Source organism: Balaenoptera ricei, chromosome 3 (genome assembly GCF_028023285.1).
Source record: "Balaenoptera ricei isolate mBalRic1 chromosome 3, mBalRic1.hap2, whole genome shotgun sequence".
Lineage (NCBI taxonomy): Eukaryota > Metazoa > Chordata > Mammalia > Artiodactyla > Balaenopteridae > Balaenoptera > Balaenoptera ricei.
The window spans coordinates 115153973-115173492 of record NC_082641.1 but is presented as its reverse complement, the minus strand read 5'-3'; the positions used below and the strand labels follow the sequence as shown (position 1 = coordinate 115173492).

The following is a 19520-nucleotide window of genomic DNA, read 5'->3' as shown; positions in this document are numbered from 1 at the left end:
CCTGAAGGCCTCTCAGGAACATGGCACATCTGGGCTCAATACTTGGTGTAAGGTGGGACCCCACATCCACCTTTTAAAGGAGACTCTAGGTGATTTTCATGCCGCTGGTGTATCGTGGTGAGGAGTTTGGGTTCTGGAGTCAACCGACCACGTGTCACATACCGTCCGCCCCTCTCGTCTTCTTTGTACAACGGGCACAGGAACGGCAGCCGCCGACTTGGGTGTTTGCGAGAATTAAGTGCGGTAATCCAGTTAGAGGGCTTCATTCACTGCCTGCATGTCAAAAGCACTGGATACGTGTGAGCTATCGTTCTGGTTATTTTGGAGGCTTACTATTCACTCTGGGAACAAAATCCAGACACACAACAAATAACAAACACCTATGAGGTGCTTCACATGTTTCAGGTCTGTTCTCAGCACTTACCAAGATGAATTCATTTCATCCTCATGATAACCAAAAGCGATAGTAGGGACTGCTATTATCCCGTTTCACAGAAGAGAAGATTGAGGTGTAGAAGGTCAGGAAGCAGTGAAGGCAGCATTCACCTTGATCACTGGGCCTAGAGTCTGTGCCCCTCCCTGCTGTGTTCAGCTGACTTCCTCTCCTTGAGATTGCGCTGCCCCTTGAGGCCATCTGGATCCCAGTGTGGACATTGCATGTCTGTGAAGTTGGCTGCAAAAGCAAAAAGAAGCTCAAATTCGGCAATAAATCTTGTCTTAAGGTCCTGCAGATTTTGAGACCCTAGGCCAGCCTGGTGTTTGCCATCTCTGAGATCCACTCCAGTGAAAATCCCAAGTGTTCTACGGCGCTTGACACCTGTCAGGAAATGCCTCACTTGGTACCTGTGGCCCGGGCTGCCAGGGGCCTGGTCCCCAAGTTTCTTCAGATCCCTAAGTGTCTGTCTTCATCCTGTGGTGGCCAGGAGTGTGAGAAGGGGCAGTGAAGGGCCAGCATGGTCATCGTCAGCAGCCATCTGATTGTCATTCATGGTTAGCTCGGTGCTGCTTGAGTCCTGGAAGGCAAGTCACAGCTGGCTGGACTGCTGCCCTGGGGTGAAGGTGGAGGGCAAAGCACAAGGAGAAGGCCACTGGCCTGCGACGCACCAGCCTCCTGGCTTCTCGTGAGGACGTCTCAGGAAGCAAGAGAGCTCCACCTGGGACCAGGAAGTTCCTGCTGCAAGTTTCTGGAAGGCCCAGCCTCGGAGGGCTCTGAGGGCAGACACAGGCCCCCAGCCCCTCCCTTCCCAGAGGCGAAGCCCTTAGCTTAGGAGCTCGGAGTGAGCGCCCTGTCCCTGGGGCTTTAGCCTCTCTCTCTTGCAGCCCGTCTCCTGCTGGTAAGCACCAGGCAGCCGGGCACGTCCGCTGGGGAGTGGGCTCTGCCAGGTGACTCCCCTGGGACCATGACCTGGGTCTCGTTGCTCACCTGACCGGCCTGAGAATACACCCTGGTTTCTGTTTGCGGAGGCTGAAGCTGCTTCAGTGCAGGGAGCCGCCCTGAGCCGTTCAAGCCCCGGAAAGAAATACCTTCGGGTGTAGTGTGTTCAGGTCCCTTGAGGAATTCCCAGCAGCCGTGGGAAGAAAATGGCATTGCGATTCTGGGCCTGGGCGGCTTGACAGGAATCCTGACTTCCTCTAAGTGCAGGGGGAATCATGATCGCTGAGGGGCCCAGGGTTTGATGGGAGTCCTCCCATTTCTTGTAGCAGTTTTGCTGTCCCTGCTTGGGACGCCGATTTGTTTAACTGAATGTTTGTGTGGGGAACATGACCTCGCCTGGCTGTGGAGGGCAGTTATGGCAGATTGACCGCCTGATAGGCTTTAGGCCGCAGAGCTGGGAGATGGCACCGTTGCTTTTGTTTTGCGGAGGATTTCCTGTGGCCTCTCGTCTGCCCTAATGAGCGTGTACACCGCCTCAGCCTGTGGAGCGTTGCTTAGCCAGGGGCCCGCTGCCCTGCCTGTTCTAGAAAACGCTGCAGGGTATGATCTGCTGGCTTTGGAGACCCTTCTCCAGTGACTTGGTCGAATCAACCCCCGCCCTCATTATTCCCACCCACAAGGCCCACTTTCTAGTCAGACTGAATATCTTAGGACTGCCCAGACGTGCCTCTCTACCTTGGAGTGTGCTGGCCGCCCTGCCTAGATTGCCTTTTCTAGCTTTGCTTTCTAAAATCCTGCCCATCCCTTAAGATCCAATTCACATACTAATGCCTCATTAATTCTCGCCCCAGAAATTGATCTCTCTTTTTCTCTCAACCTCTGTTACCATTTTATATGCCTGTCATGGCCCTTATCTAATTCTCCCTTGCACAATAAATATTTGTGTGTCAGCTTTTTCCCCCCCACCCGTTTAAGTTTGTGTGGCTCAAAACTGTCCTGAAGTTCTTCACAAAACTTAAAATAGGCTTCTTTGTGCTCAAAGTCCGTGTTGATGGAACTGAAGCCAAAAATCTCTATCCTCTGGGACTTTCTATTATAGGAAATAAGTAAAATTGGGCACAAAGTCATAAAAAGCAATAGCAGACAAATAACCCAAGAGGGAAATGTAGCTTTTGGTCCTCTGAACACACAAGATTCTAAAGGATTTTTAAAAGTAATTCCTGGCCAAGATGAAGATACTGAAACTCCCCAAAGCACAAAAGAATCACTCTCCTGATGTTGAAGAAAACCACGTGGAATAGACACAGAATTCCCCCCCTGGTGTGGATTTTCATTCCAATCCCCGCCAGCCTAAGTAAACAGTGCAGGGTGCAAACACATGGTCTGTTTATTTCCCTCTTGTTTATTTGAGTAGAAATAGAAATTAAATTTCCCTGGAGGTCCTAACTCCTCTCTTCATGTTCTTTTTGCCTCAGCTCTGGACCCATCCAAAGACCCCTGCCTAAAGGTGAAATGCAGCCCTCACAAGGTGTGTGTGACCCAGGACTACCAGACTGCCCTGTGTGTCAGCCGCAAGCACCTGCTCCCCAGGTAAGCCGCAGGCTGTGAGGTACTCTCCAGCCAGCAGATCTGGGGTACCTGACCTCTGACTGGGGGACAAGGGAGAGAGGGGGAGCAGGTGATGGATCTGTGTCTCATATGGTACGTGGTGTAAGAACTCTTGCTGTGGTACGAATCTCAGTTCTCACACGCCTATTTGCAAAGAAAGTTAATATCTTAATTTCCTTTGAATCAACTTTATTTGACTCTGAGCCCTCATCTGAGCAGATGAACAGAAAATCCCTTCCTGGTGATTACGGCGGCCCTTCTTCCTCCTGGGTGACCTCAGGATCCAGGAAGCTTCTAGCTAAGAAAACAGGGGCTGTACCTTTAGTCTTCTGGTTGCCACTGGCATCCTCCCTATGATAATCCTTGGAGGTCCCTTGAGGGTGGCGGGGCTGGGGGTTGTCTGCTTCCATGCTCCATGGGGCGTGGTCTTTGCCAGGCCGAGAGTCCTGGTGTGGGGTCCTGCTGCCTCAAGACCGCTAGTCCTCCATTCCTTCCGAGAGTGTGCCTTTCTATTCCTCCAGCCCAGGGGAGGTCTCTCCCCTCCTCTTCAGGGTTCTTAAAGCCTTTGTCCCTTACCCCCCACCCATTCCCAGCATTCAACGGGCTTAGGTTTTTACAGATGACAGAAGGAGCCTTTGAATTCAGGCTACATCTGCCTTCAGTCCTGCAGAAATACTTAAAGCAAGAACACACACACACACACACATACACACACACACATACACACACCCCAATAGGCTTGCTTTTTTCTTTTTTTGTTTTTTTAACATCTTTAGTGGAGTATAATTGCTTTACAATGGTGTGTTAGTTTCTGCTGTACAACAAAGTGAATCAGCTATACATATACATATATCCCCATTTCTCCTCCCTCTTGTGTCTCCCTCCCACTCTCCCTATCCCACCCCTCTAGGTGGTCACAAAGCACCGAGCTAATCTCCCTGTGCTATGCGGCTGCTTCCCACTAGCTATCTATTTTACATTTGGTGGTATATATAAGTCCATGCCACTCTCTCACTTCGTCCCAGCTTATCCTTCCCCCTCCCCGTGTCCTAAAGTCCATTCTCTACATCTGTGTCTTTATTCCTGTCCTGCCGCTAGGTTCTTCAGAACCTTTTTTTTTTTTTGATTCCATATATATGTGTTAGCATATGGTATTTGTTTTTCTCTTTCTGACTTACTTCACTCTGTATGACAGTCTCTAGGTCCATCCACCTCAAAACAAATAATTCGATTTCGTTTCTTTTTATGGCTGAGTAATATTCCATTGTATATATGTGCCACATCTTCTTTATCCATTCATCTGTCGATGGACACTTAGGTTGCCTCCATGTCCTGGCTATTGTAAATAGAGCTGCAATGTACATTGTGGTACATGACTCGTTTTGAATTATGGTTTTCTCAGGGTGCCCAGTAGTGGGATTGCTGGGTCGTATGGTAGTTCTACTTTTAGTTTTTTAAGGAACCTCCATACTGTTCTCCATAGTGGCTGTATCAATTTACATTCCCACCAACAGTGCAAGAGGGTTCCCTTTTCTCCACACCCTCTCCAGCATTTACTGTTTGTAGATATTTTGATGATGGCCATTCTGACCGGTGTGAGGTGATACCTCATGGTAGTTTTGATTTGCATTTCTCTAATGATTAATGATGTTGAGCATTCTTTCATGTGTTTGTTGGCAATCTGTATATCTTCTTTGGAGAAATGTCTCCTTAAGTCTTCTGCCCATTTTTGGATTGGGTTGTTTTTTTTTTTATATTGAGCTGCATGAGCTGCTTGTACAGTTTGGTGATTAATCCTTTGTCCATTGATTCGTTTGTGAATATTTTCTCCCATTCTGAGGGTTGTCTTTTCGTCTTGTTTATGGTTTCCTTTGCTGTACGAAAGCTTTTACATTTCATTAGGTCCCAGTTGTTTATTTTTGTTTTCATTTCCATTACTCTGAAGAGGTGGGTCAAAAAGGATCTTGCTGTGATATATGTCATACAATGTCTGCCTATGTTTTCCTCTAAGAGTTTGATAGTGTCTGGTCTTACATTTAGGTCTTTAGTCCATTTTGAGTTTATTTTTGTGTATGGTGTTAGGGAGTGTTCTAATTTCATTCTTTTACATGCAGCTGTCCAGTTTTCCCAGCACCACTTATTGAAGAGGCTGCTTTTCTTCATCATATATTCTTGCCTCCTTTATTAAAAATAAGGTGACCATATGTGCATGGGTTTATCACTGGGCTTTCTATTCTGTTCCATTGATCTATATTTCTGTTTTTGTGCCAGTACGATACTGTCTTGATTACTGTAGCTTTGTAGTATAGTCTGAAGTCTGAAGGGAGCCTGATTCCTCCAGCTCTGTTTTTCATTCTCAAGATTGCTTTGGCTATTCGAGGTCTTTTGTGTACCCATACAAATTGTGAAATTTTTTGTTCTAGTTTTGTGAAAAATGCCATTGGTAGTTTGATAGGGATTGCATTGAATCTGTAGATTGCTTTGGGTAGTATAGTCCTTTTCACAATGTTGATTCTTCCAGTCCAAGAACATGGTCTATCTCTCCATCTGTTTGTATCACCTTTAATTTCTTTCATCAGTGTCTTATAGTTTTCCGCATGCAGGTCTTTTGCCTCCTTAGGTAGGTTTATTCCTAGGTATTTTATTCTTTTTGTTGCAGTGGTAAATGGGAGTGTTTCCTTAATTTCTCTTTCAGATTTTTCATCATTAGTGTATAGGAATGCAGGAGAGTTCTGTGCACTAATTTTGTATCCTGCCTCTTACCAAATTCATTGATTAGCTCTAGTAGCTTTCTGGTAGCATCTTTAGGATTCTCTATGTATAGTACCATGTCATCTGCAAACAGTGACAGATTTACTTCTTCTTTGCCGATTTGGATTCCTTTTATTTCTTTTTCTTCTCTGATTGCTGTGGCTAAAACTTCCAAAACTATGTTGAATAATAGTGGTGAGAGTGGGCAACCTTGTCTTGTTCCTGATCTTAGTGGAAATGATTTCAGTTTTTCACCATTGAGAATGATGTTGGCTGTGGGTTTGTCATATATGGACTTTATTATGCTGAGGTAAGTTCCCTCTCTGCCTGCTTTCTGGAGGGTTTTATCATAAATGGATGTTGAATTTTGTCAAAAGCTTTTTCTGCATTTATTGAGATGATCATGTGGTTTTTAATCCTTCAATTTGTTAATATGGTTTATCACATTGATTGATGTGTGTATATTGAAGAATCCTTGAATTCCTCGGTTAAACCCCACTTGATCATGGTGTATGATCCTTTTAATGTGCTTTTGGATTCTGTTTGCTAGTATTTTGTTGAGGATTTTTGCATCTATGTTCATCAGTGATATTGGCCTGTAGTTTTCTTTCTTTGTGACATCTTTGTCTGGTTTTGGTATCAGGGTGATGGTGGCCTCGTAGAAAGAATTTGGGAGTGTTCCTCCCTGTGATATATTTTGGAAGAGTTTGAGAAGGATAGGTGTTAGCTCTTCTCTAAATGTTTGATAGAATTCACCTGTGAAGCCATCTGGTCCTGGGCTTTTGTGTGTTGGAAGATTTTTAATCACAGTTTCAATTTCAGTGCTTGTGATTGGTCTGTTTATATTTACTGTTTCTTCCTGGTTCAGTCTCAGAAGGTTGTGCTTTTCTAAGAATGTGTCCATTTCTTCCAGGTTGTCCATTTTATTGGCAGATAGTTGCTTGTAACAGTCTCTCATGATCCTTTGCATTTCTGCAGTGTCAGTTGTTACTTCTCCTTTTTCATTTCTAATTCTGTTGATTTGAGTCTTCTCCCTTTTTTTCCAGATGAGTCTGGCTAATGGTTTATCAATTTTGTTTATCTTCTCAAAGAACCAGCTTTTAGTTTTGTTGATCTTTACTGTTGTTCCCTTCATTTCTTTTTCATTTATTTCTGATCTGATCTTTATGATTTCTTTCCTTCTGCTAACTTTGGGGTTTTTTTGTTCTTCTTTCTCTAATTGCTTTAGGTGTAAGGTTAGGTTGTTTATTTGAGATGTTTCTTGTTTCTTGAGGTAGGATTGTATTGGTATAAACTTCCCTCTTAGAACTGATTTTGCTGCATCCCATAGGTTTTGGGTTGTCGCGTTTTCATTGTCATTTGTTTCTAGGTATTTTTTTATTTCTTCTTTGATTTCTTCAGTGATCTCCTGGTTATTTAGTAGTGTATGGTTTAGCCTCCATGTGTTTGTATTTTCCACAGATTTTTTTTCCTGTAATTGATATCCAGTCTCATAGCGTTGGTGTCGGAAAAGATACTTGATACGATTTCAATTTTCTTAAATTTGCCAAGGCTTGATTTGTGACCCAAGGTATGATCTGTCCTGGAGAATGTTCCATGAGCACTTGAGAAGAAAGTGTATTCTGTTGTTTTTGGATGGAATGTCTTATAAATATCAATTAAGTCCATCTTCTTTAATGTATCATTTAAAGCTTGTGTTTCGTTATTTATTTTCATTTTGGATAATCTGTCCATTGGTGGAAGTGGGGTGTTAAAGTCCCCTACTATAATTGTGTTATTGTCGATTTCCCGTTTTATGGCTGTTAGTATTTGCCTTATGTACTGAGATGCTCCTATGTTGGGTGCATAAGTATTTACAATTGTTATATCTTCTTCATGGATTGATCCCTTGATCATTATGTAGTGTCCTTCTTTGTCTCTTGTAATAGCCTTTATTTTAAAGTCAGTTTTGTCTGATATGAGCATTGCTACTCCAGCTTTCTTTTGATTTCCATTTGCATAGAATATCTTTTTCCATCCCCTCACTTTCAGTCTGTATGTGTCCCTAGGTCTGAAGTGGGTCTCTGGTAGACAGCATATATATGGGTCTTGTTTTTGTATCCATTCAGCCAGTCTGTGTATTTTGGTTGGAGCATTTAATCCATTTATATTTAAGGTAATTATCAATATGTATGTTCCTATTACCATTTTCTTAATTGTTTGGGTTTGTTATTGTAGGTCTTTTCCTTCTCTTGTGTTTCATGCCTAGAGAAGTTCCTTTAGCATTTGTTGTAAAGCTGGTTTGGTAGTGCTGAATTCTCTTAGCTTTTGCTTGTCCATAAAGGTTTTCACTTCTCCATCGAATCTGAATGAGATCCTTGCTGGGTAGAGTAATCTTGGTTGTAGGTTTTTCCCTTTCATCACTTTAAATATGTCCTGCCACTACCTTCTGGCTTGCAGAGTTTCTGCTGAAAGATCAGCTGTTAACCTTATGGGGATTTGCTTGTATATTATTTGTTGCTTTTCCCTTGCTGCTTTTAATATTTTTTCTTTGTATTTAATTTTTGATAGTTTGATTAATATGTGACTTTGTGTGTTTCTCCTTGGATTTATCCTCTACGGGACTCTCTGTGCTTCCTGGACTTGATTGACTATTTCCTTTCCCATATTAGGGAAGTTTTCAACTATAATCTCTTCAAATATTTTCTCAGTCCCTTTCTTGTTCTCTTCTTCTTCTTCTGGGACCCTTATCAATTCGAATATTGGTGCATTTAATGTTGTCCCAGAAGTCTCTAAGACTGTCCTCAATTCTTTTCATTCTTTTTTCTTTATTCTGCTCTGCAGTAGTTTTTTCCACTATTTTGTCTTCCAGGTCACTTATCCGTTCTTCTGCCTCAGTTATTCTGCTATTGATTCCTTCTAGAGAATATTTAATTTCATTTATTGTGTTGTTCATCATTGTTTGTTTGCTCTTTAGTTCTTCTAGGTCCTTGTTAAACGTTTCTTGTGTTTTCTCCATTCTATTTCCAAGATTTTGGATCATCTCTACTATCGTTACTCTGAATTCTTTTTCAGGTAGACTGCCTATTTCCCCTTCATTTGTTTGGTCTGGTGGGTTTTTGCCTTGCTCCTTCATCTGCTGTGTGTTCCTCTGTCCTCTCATTTTGCTTAACTTACTGTGTTTGGGGTCTCCTTTTCACAGGCTGCACGTTCGTAGTTCCCGTTGTTTCTGGTGTCTGCCCCCAGTTGTGAAGTTTGGTTCAGTGGGTTGTGTAGGCTTCCTGGTGGAGGGGACTAGTGCCTGTGTTCTGGTGGATTAGGCTGGATCTTGTCTTTCTGGTGGACACGATCGCGTCTGGTGGTGTGTTTTGGGGTGTCTGTGACCTCATTATGATTTTAGGCTGCCTCTCTGCTAATGGGTGGGGTTGTGTTCCTGTCTTGCTAGTTGTTTGGCATAGGGTGTCCAGTACTGTAGCTTGTTGGTCGTTGAGTGGAGCTGGGTCTTAGCGTTGAGATGGAGATCTCTGGGAGAGCTTTTACCATTTGATATTATGTGGAGCTGGGAGGTTTCTGGCAGACCAGTGTCGTGCACTCGACTCTCCCACCTTAAAGACACAGGCCTGACACCCGGCTGGAGCACCAAGACCCTGTCAGCCACACGACTCCCCGCCCCTCCTTGAAGCTCCTTTTGGATTTGCTCACGCTTCCGGTCTGGAGAGTCCTGGACTCTAGGCTTGCTTTAAGAATGGAGTTGGGTGGGGTGGGGGTGGGAGAAAGGTGATTTTAATATCATTTTCACCCTTCTCCCTTTACTACCTGTACGATGGAGAGGTGTTGCGATGGACATTAGAGTTATACAGACTTAGACCTGGCGACTTTCTCTGCTATTCACCTGTACTGCACCATAACCTTAGGCAAAGAAAGCAGCCTTTCTGGAACTCGATTCCCACTGAAATTAGCCTCCCTGTAACTTGCTCTTTAGTTCCAGTTTGAACCTGGGACCATGCAGAATGGGTACTGTGCCACCTCTTAGTTCTTTATTTTATTTTATTTTTTAAAAATAAATTTATTTATTTATTTATTTTTGGCTCTGTTGGGTCTTTGTTGCTGCACGCGGGCTTTCTCTAGTTGCATCGGGTGGGAGCTACTCTTTATTGCAGTGCGTGGGCTTCTCATTGTGGTGGCTTCTCTTGTTGTGGAGCAAAGGCTCTAGGCACACAGGCTTCAGTAGTTGTGGCACGTGGGCTCGCTAGTTGTGGCTCGCGGGTTCTAGTGTGTGGTGTCAGTAGTTGTGGTGCACGGGCTTAGTTGCTCCACGGCATGTGAGATCTTCCCGGACCAGGGTTCGAACCTGCGTCCCCTGCATTGGCAGGCCGATTCTTAACCACTGCGCCACCGGGGAAGTTCCAACCACCTCTTAGTTCTTGAAGTCTGAGCAATGCTTGCCCCTTTGGCTGCCCCTCTTGGGGCATGCTTTAATTTCCCTCAGTCCCATCCGTGGTTTCTGCAGAACGTGTGTGGGGAGCTCCCATCCTTGGCATTGTGGTCCAGCAGAGAGTCAGCGTCCGGGGAGTGGCCTGAGAGCACGGAACAGAGCCCCTGCCCCCTCTGCCCCTGCAAACCTGGCACTGCAGCAACGGACCTAGTCTCTGTGGTCACCTAAAAATAGTCAAGCTTTGTCTCCATAAGAATGAGATTCGAGGTATTGTAACGTGCTTTGCTCTTCCCCCAGGCTGGAGTGTTCTCCCTGGAAGCAAAGATAGATCTCACCCCTGAAACCTAGCATATGCCAGGCATTGTGCGCAGAACCTGCATCCTTGAATTCCTTCATCCATTTTGTCAAGTTGGTACTTATTTTTGTCTTCATTCTAAAAATGAGAAAACTGAGGCAGAGAGAGGAGTCAGTCATTTGCTTGTATATCTAGTAAGTGGCAGCCATGATTCAAACCCAGGGCTGTCGAGGTCCAAAACTTATGTTTTTCGTCAGTACCATGTGTTGGCCTCGTCATTCTCTCCATTCATTCCTTGTCATTTAACAAAAAGGTACTGAGTACCTACTATGTGCCAGGCCTGTGTTAGGCCCTGAGGCTACAGAGGTAAACAAGAGACCCTATTCCTACCCTCAAGGAAAATCAAGTTTACTGCAGAGTGGGATGTGAAAAACATTTTTTTTGTTGTTGTTATTCAAAAATACTTTTAAGGCATGCATACTCTGAAAAAACTCTCCTAGATTCTCCTGCCACACATGACTTCTTCCTTCTCTGAAGGAGGGAAGATGTGGCCTCTTTTGCAGCAAATATCAAATACTCTTTGGAAAAGTGTTGTATTGTTCAGCCATGTGGTTTTGTGTGTGTGTTTGTGTGTGTGTTGTGTGTGTGTGTAACATGGATAGTCCATTGCCTGTTTCCTCCTAGAATACAACCCTTTCTATAAGTCCCAGACAGGAGATTTTTATTTATAAACTCAAATCTGTTTGAGACAGAGGCAGCAACCTCACTGGTATTTGGGCATATCCAGGTGTCAGTGGTGTTTTTCTGGGCACGCCTTGTTTGTGTGTTGGAAGCACCACCACTTTTTTGCTTGTGTTGGAAGTGTAATTCTCATCTCCTGCATCTCCTGGTGGCCACAGAATTACAGTGGTTAAGAGCATAGATTTGGGAATGACACCATTCTAAGCTCCATTTCTGGGTTGGCTACTTTCTAGCTATGTGACCTTGGCAAGTTACTTGACCTTTCTGAATCTGGGCTTCCTTAGCTGTAAAACAGGTTTAATGAAAGTACTTACCCCTTTCATCTTTACCATTTGCTGGGATACATCCGTTAGTAATTCTTGCAGAGAGGGTTTACTGGTGGTTAAGTTTTACTAATACTTTGCTTAGGGCATTTTGTATGTATTTCATTTTGTGAGAGGTCAGTAAGATGGAGGGGTGTAAGGTACATAGTCCAGTGTCACATAATGACAACCACACTTACAATTACTAAAACAATTATGGTAAGAGGTATTATTATTGTCTGATTCATTCTGGAAGGTCAGCCAGAAAACCCTCAATTTGCATGCTCCTGAGAAAAAGTAGCTCACTCCAGGGGCCCTGCCCATTTTCTTGTCCTGGCCTTTGGAGTTTCTTCCTGAGGAAGCCTGCTGCCCGCTTTGTGATTCACAGCACGTGAGGACTTGGAAGAAGATGACATTCCTGATGATAGGTACCCTTCATTCACTGGCAAAACAGCCCAAAGAGGAGGCTTTGACTGAGGGGCATGCCCACTCCGTCATCAGGATTTGGGAGGTGGCCTGCACCGGCGAGAGGCTGTACAGTGGTGGTGGCTATAGTTGTGGGTCTAGCCTTCCCCCTCCCTCCCTCTGGGAGGCCGAATTACTCAGCCCGTACCAGCCCAGTGCACACCTCTTCTTAGGGTCCTGGAGCCCTTCCTAGATGAAACATCTGTCCTTCCTCATTATACTTTAGGGGTCCCCTCTGACCAGGGAGGCCATGTTGACAATTCTATTTATTCATCAATCAGGGAAGTAATGTTTCTCTCTGTGAAACATCTGCAAGCAATCTCATCAGCCAGTCTGGCCTCTGCAGCAGCTCAAGAGGTAAATCCCGCCTGCCAGACAGTCAGGAACGCACACACATGGCGAGGCAGCCAGGTCGGCCCGGGGCTGCTTGTGAGGCTGCAGATTTGGGCTGTCTTTGCAAGCGGACTGAGACAGGAGGACAGTAAGCGCATCCGCGAGAGAATTTCATTAGCTTTCTTTGCCCTCGGAGGTGGAGTGAGTGGAGACATGGTTTGACACATGGGTCTGTGACTGCACGGTGTCAGGGCGGCTGGACAAGCAATTTCAGTGGAAGACCGAGTGGGGCACCTCCCCCCAACCCCTGCTGGAACGCTTCCCCTTTATTAGAATGGCATTTGGGTTTGTAGTTGGTTTCATTGAGAGGCTTCAACTAAACTCACATTCCCTTTGGAGGATTCTCTTTGGAAATTCTCTGTTTCATCTTTTCCTGCTGTTGAGCAGTATTGAGCAGGGTTGGGAGAGGGTAAACTCTTGGTAGCTTGTTCATCTTTTAGGTGCTCCAAGGGGGCCATTTATGCACTTAAGAGCATTGTGATGGCAGCCTGGAGTCACGAAGCCTTCTCTTTAGGAGCAGTTCCACGTGTAGATGTATTTCTGATGTATCTGTGGGGAGGAAGGTGATCTCCGCGTCTTACTCTTCCGCCATCTTCCTCAACTCTCTCCACGAAGCCTTCTCTTAAATGACTTTTTCTTAATATTCTAATTTATTGTTGATATGAGTAGTTGATTCTCATTACAGAAAACACTGAGAGTGTAGACAAGCAAAATGAAACAGGAAATAGGCGATAGTCACATAATCTAAAAACAGGAATTAAAATATTCCAGCACATTGCCTTCCATTCTTTCGTCTAGTTGTAGGTTTTGTCCACTGGTTTGTTTTTGTCAGAACTTAATTATCAAGTGGTGCCTATCCTGTACATAAAAATTTGTATTGGGCTTCCTTCAATTGATATTTATAAATGAGTATTTTATGATACTTAAAACACCTTATAGATATAAATCTTAGCGATTGCATAATATACAGTACAAAAAATTAACTTGAAATGGATTGTAGACCTAAATATAAGAGCAAAGATGATACAACTTTTAGAAGAAAGCAAAAGTAGTAACGTTGGGTTTGATAAAGGTTTCTTAAATAGCAGACAAGGAAGCCATGAACTATAAATACCAAAAAAAAAAAAAAGTCAACAAATTGGATTTCATCAAAAGTAAAAACTTTGATCTTCAAAAGACACTGTTAGACTAATAAAAGGACAGGCCACACTGGGAGAAAATATTTGTAAAACGTATGTCCAACAAAAGGTTTGTTTCTAGAATATGTAATGAAAGCATATGTCCATATAAAGACTCACTCACAAATGTTCATAGCAGCTTTACTTGTAATAACTGGAAGCTGGAAACAACCCAAATGTCCATCAACAGGTGAACAGATAGCAAATTGTGGTATATTCATTGCAATGGATTAATACTGAACAGTTAAAAAAGAGTAAGCTATTGATACATGCTATAACATGGACGAATCTTACAATAATTATGCTGAGTGAAAGAAGACAAAAATGTATATTGTATGAGTTTCATTTATATGAAATTTTAGTGGATATAAGCTAACCTATGGTGACAGAAAACAGATCATTGTTTGTCTCGGGGAGCAGGTCATTGGGGTGCCTGAGCATTCTTTAATGCTTGATATTACAAAATGGACCTTGGGGAAGCAGTTCAGTCAAACTCTGGTCTTAGATGCCAAAGATCCCATTGGCAAATGGCTTTGTTTGGGGAAGAAGAGTTTTTAATGCAGCAATGTGTTACTCTTTCTGATTTAAGTTTTAAAAATATTCTCTTAGCTCTTCTTAAAGAAAATACCCTCTAGGGGGTGATTTATGGAAAAAATGGACAGAAGGTCATACTACTTGCAGAGGGATCTGCTCTCAGGAATTCGCTGCCCGTGGGATGGCTCGTTCTGATTTATTGTTCTGGGTGGGTGAGAGATGGGGAGGGCTTCTCCCTTCAGAGCACTGAACATTGATTTTACCTCTCTGTTGCCATTAATTTTCATTTGGAGAATGGAAAATTGAAGCATTTGTTTTAAGTCTTCCAGATAAGCTACATTCTCAAATTCTGCACGTGCATTGTGACTGGGAGGAAAGGATGTCAGGATGGGACTTTGGGTGTCTGAGTGTGCCCTTGGAAGCCTTCCGGGAGCAGTGGGAACTACTCTGTTTTTAAATAAGGAGCCGACAGCTGGTCTTCCCAATGGGCCAGGCCTCTCTAACGTAATGGCCCTTTATCTCTACTTCCTAATTATCTGGAATAACAACGAATTCTCTGCACCAGTGAAGAATTCAGATGCAGTCGAGGCTGGCAGTGCAGTAGACCAATTTGAGAGCTCTCAGTCTTTTATGTGAACTTGAAAAAAAGAATCAAAGTGTCTGAGGTCAGAGAGAATTACATCACAGAATGTGCCTCAAATACGAAACTCTCAGAGGATATTTGAAAGGATGACGGTTATTTCATCTCAGTTTTGTTTTACAACAAAGCACTGCCTCCTGCTACAAGGGCTTTGAACAGGTTGATTATACACACACGCCTGTCTCAGTTTGGGAGACACACGGCCACGTGGAAAGTGGGTGAGTCCTAGGCTTTCTGGTGCTTCACAATTCAAGGCGTTGTTTCCAATTACCAAGCAAAATGTGATAATGCCCACATCCCTTGCTACGATTTTATATTTGTATAGCTCATACCCTTTCTCCAAGGGGCCTTTGAATTGCCTTGCGTTCTGTGCTAACCTCGAGGGATCTTCGTTTGCCATCTTCTCTGGGTAGGGTGCTAATGAGGGCTTGGTGCTATTTCTAGGCTATTTGTGGAATTAGTGCAGCTGAGTTTTGAGTTTGGGCCAACTTCTGAGTCAGTCACCTTTCTAAACAGTAAAAGCACCACTGTGATCTGTTGTATTGCAAACACCTACCACTGGGCACTGAGGAAAATGTAGGGAGAGTGGTTGGTTCCAGAGCTGCCACTCACTGACCACCTACCATGTTAGGCTCACTTAGCAGAAGCATCCTTGCTGATTTCCCACAGCAGTCTGTAGGTCTGTATTATGATCCCCATTTTACAGATGGGACTATTGAGGTTCCATAAATAATTCCCTTGGTTGCACAGGGCCGTAAGGGGTAGATTTGGAACCAGGATGGAGGGATGCCATACAGCCTCCTCTGCTGCAGAGCTATAGGTATGAGCTCTCACTGGCTGCTTTTGCCTGCAGTGCTGCACCAGCCCACCAGCCAATCTGTTCCTGATCCTAGATGCCCGTGACACATAGGCCTGGGACCGTCTCTCCTAACTCTTGCCCCTTACAGAGCAATTGGTGGGGGCCCGGGTATTAACCCCATTTCTTCATTTCTGTACCAAAAGCAATAATTCTGGATGCATTTTTTCCCTTTGTGGTTTTTCCAAAAGCAGTCATTCAAACCGCATGTCACTTAGACATAGAGATATTTAATTACTTTAAACTGCAGCAATTTTTTTTTAAAAGAACAGAAGGATTCTATGCCTCTGCCCATGAGGACTCAGCTGCTTCTGAGGCCTTCACTGAGCAAGATTTCACAGCTCAAGAAAGCCAGTTACCTACTCTCTGCCATTATTTTCCTCTCTGAAGCTGAGGGTATTGATTAGATGAGCTTGAGGACCAAAGCAGCAGAGAGTAAAAAACAATTCATAATGGAGATGTGAATAATTGTGTGGAATTTGTAGTCCCCTGGAGCAGGGGAGAGGAGTGAGAGGCAGATCTTACATTGGAAGGCCAATTCACTAGGCAAGTTTTATAAATGCATTTAAAATATATTAAAATCACGACTGCCAGTGAAATGTCCCAGACTCACATCTTGCCCTGCCTTGGTTTCCTTTCATTTTTTTTTTTTTTAATCACACTTCCGGTGCCAAAGCAGTGTTATGTCGGAAGACAATAGTGGATGAGGACAGGGTTACCTGGTGAGGCCTCCTGGTCTGTCTCGTGGCCTTCTGCCTGGCTGGGCAGTTTCTGGGTGAGGCTCTCTAGGACCAGAGCTTCTGCCCTGCCAGCATTCTCTCCAGCACCCTCCGCCAGTCTGCCATCTCCGCCTCCCGGGCTGCACTGCTGGAGCAGGGCCTCCTTCCAGAGGGGGCAGTTCAGTTTCTAATGGACCCCAAAGCACTGGATCCTTGTCTTTTTTTGAACCAAGTACTATCTGGAGGAGTTGGAGAATGTTTTGTGGTGGAATTCTCAGAAGGTGCATGTGCCCAGATGCAAAGCTGCTGGAGGGCTAGTGAGCCAAGCATCTGTGGAGATGGGAGTGGCTGTTGACAGGACCAGGGACTGATCGAACGCCGCTCTCATTTCCTCCCCGTCTCTGTTAGAAAGCATTAAGTGTACCACCCTGCTCTGTGGTTCTGCCCCAGATCACTGGGTTGCAGTTGCTGTGCTTCCTGGTGCCCTTGCATGTTAAGTAATGCACGGAGTGGCATGTTTTATGCATCAAATTGAAATGGATTAGAAAGAGGGGGTTAAGGGGGGTGTGCAGGTTTTGGAGAGGTCATTGTGAGGCATGATTTCCACCAGGGCTCAAGGCTTGCTGGGTGGCACACAGGTGTGAATCGTCGTATTAACACACCTGCCTTTAAACATAAGGAAACAGACAAGCTCAAGCCCCGCTGCAACTCAGCGAAGGTGTGTGTTGCCTGCACATTCTGGGCCACTTTCCAGGATCCAGGGAGAGCAGTGTCGTGGTGTCCAGGGGAGCAAGGCCGGTGTGGCCTCAGGACACATCATCTTCTTTTACAGAAGTGATCAGATTGATTTTCCCCCTTTCACTTACTTCTGTTTTAATTTTCTTAAACCTCTTTCCTTCACCTTTGTTATTAATAAACCTACTGTGGCCGGCTTGCTGCTCTGCTGAAACTCATCAAGATCCCAACTCACAGGTTTCCAGTTTATACATTTTATATCAGATTAATTCAACCAATGAACCGTGAAAGACATTCTTTATGGATATCAGGCGCCAGAGTAGGGCCTATCTGGGGCACTGACCATGAGGGTTCTGGGGCCAGAAAATGGACTCGGGATGATGTAGATGGGCATCCGAGGCTATCTTTAGATGTACTTTTGTTTTAAATAGAATGTTCTCAAGCTAATATCCTGTCTTTAATGTTCCTCACAGAGGGGATGGGCAGCCAGCAAGGCCTTCCATGAACAGAGGGACAGGAGAGATGAAAGTTAATTAGTCTGGGGACCTTGGTACCTTTCCAGGGCGCACTCTTAAGTGATGTTGTTCATGGGTACACACTGAAATGAATGTGGCTGTCTTACTGTGGAAGGCCCCTCTTCCAGACTGTCTTTTCCATGGTCCTGCTGCAGCTGGGGTGCTGGGGTGTCCTGCTTCCCACTTACCTGACGTGAGGAAGGAGGCTCTGGCCCAAACCTCCATGGCTCTGAGGATTCCCAAGTGGAGGGCAAAGTGTCAGGGCTCCCCTCCAGCCTGGAACTAGTGTCCTTCTCTTGGCAGGTACCAGGGAGGCCATCTGTGCAGGTGATGGTGATGAAGGGCTTTCGGGCTTGAGTCCCTCCTGTCATCACGTTGGCAGGACTAGTTCTCAGAAAGGGGCTCCCATGCACTGGTGATGGTGGGTTAAAGGTCATTAATTCAGATTCCACGAAGTTGGAGTCTGCGATCATTTCTTAAACAAGTATTTATGGTGCTTTCCACTTGCCAGACACTGCTGTGTGTTTGGAATTCTGTGATGAATGGACACAGTCTACCCTTGTGGAGATTAAAGTCTGTTGGAAAAGACGGGTAGAAAGAAAGCATCATATAAATTGTGCTATGCGTTAAGTAGGATAAGAGCAGGGTGCCATAAGAGAGAGTCACTTTAGGTTGGTTGAAGGGGGTGAAAGGTGAAAGGTGCCAGCTGGGGAGAAGGTACAGAGTAGGGAGAAGTGTTCTTTTTTTTTTTTTTTTTAATCTTTATTGGAGTATAATTGCTTCACAATACTGTGTTAGTTTCTGTTGCACAGCAAAGCGAATCAGCCATATGCATACACATGTCCCCGTATCCCCTCCCTCTTGAGCCTCCCTCCTATCCTCCCTATCCCACCCCTCTAGGTCATCGCAAAGCACCGAGCCGATCTCCCTGTGCTATGCGGCTGCTTCCCACTAGCTATCTATTTTACATTTGGTAGTGTATATATCTCCATGCCACTCTCTCACTTTGTCCCAGCTTACCCTTCCCCCTCCCCGTGTCCTCAAGTCCATTCTCTACGTCTGCGTCTTTATTCCTGTCCTGCCCCTACGTTCTTCAGAACCTTTTTTTTTTTTTTAAGATTCCATATATATGCGTTAGCATATGGTATTTGTTTTTCTCTTTCTGTCTTACTTCACTCTGTATGACAAACTCTAGGTCCATCCACCTCACTACAGATAACTCAATTTCGTTTCTTTTTATGGCTGAGTAATATTCCATTGTATATATGTGCCACATCTTCTTTGTTTTTTTTTAAACCTCTTTATTGAAGTATAATTGCTTTACAATGGTGTGTTAGTTTCTGCTTTATAACAAAGTGAATCAGTTATACATATACATATGTTCCCATATCTCTTCCCTCTTGCATCTCCCTCCCTCCCACCCTCCCTATCCCACCCCTCTAGGTGGTCACAAAGCACCGAGCTGATCTCCCTGTGCTATGCGGCTGCTTCCCACTTGCTATCTATTTTACATTTGGTAGTGTATATATGTCCATGCCACTCTCTCACCCTATCACATCTCACCCCTCCCCCTCCCCATATCCTCAAGTCCATTCTCTAGTAGGTCTGTGTCTTTATTCCCGTCTTGCCACTAGGTTCTTCATGGCCTTTTTTTTTTTTTCCTTAGATTCCATATATATGTGTTAGCATACTGTATTTGTTTTTCTCTTTCTGACTTACTTCATTCTGTATGACAGACTCTAACTCCATCTACCTCATTACAAATACATCCATTTCATTTCTTTTTGTGACTGAGTAATATTTCATTGTATATATGTGCCACATCTTCTTTATCCATTCATCCGATGATGGACACTTAGGTTGCTTCCATGTCCTGGCTATTTTAAATAGAGCTGCAATGAACATTTTGGTACATGACTCTTTTTGAACTATGGTTTTCTCAGGGTATATGCCCAGTAGTGGGATTGCTGGGTCGTATGGTAGTTCTATTTGTAGTTTT

General features: G+C 44.2%; 1 protein-coding gene across 1 annotated transcript in view; it reads left to right on the top strand.

The window, feature by feature from the left end:
- Positions 1–19520, top strand: part of SPOCK1 (SPARC (osteonectin), cwcv and kazal like domains proteoglycan 1) — a 556485-nt gene that overhangs the window by 386397 nt on the left and 150568 nt on the right. Inside the window, exon 4 of the mRNA XM_059917154.1 lies at positions 2851–2965. Coding sequence (XP_059773137.1) covers positions 2851–2965 — 115 coding nt within the window. The remainder of the gene's footprint in view (positions 1–2850; positions 2966–19520) is intronic.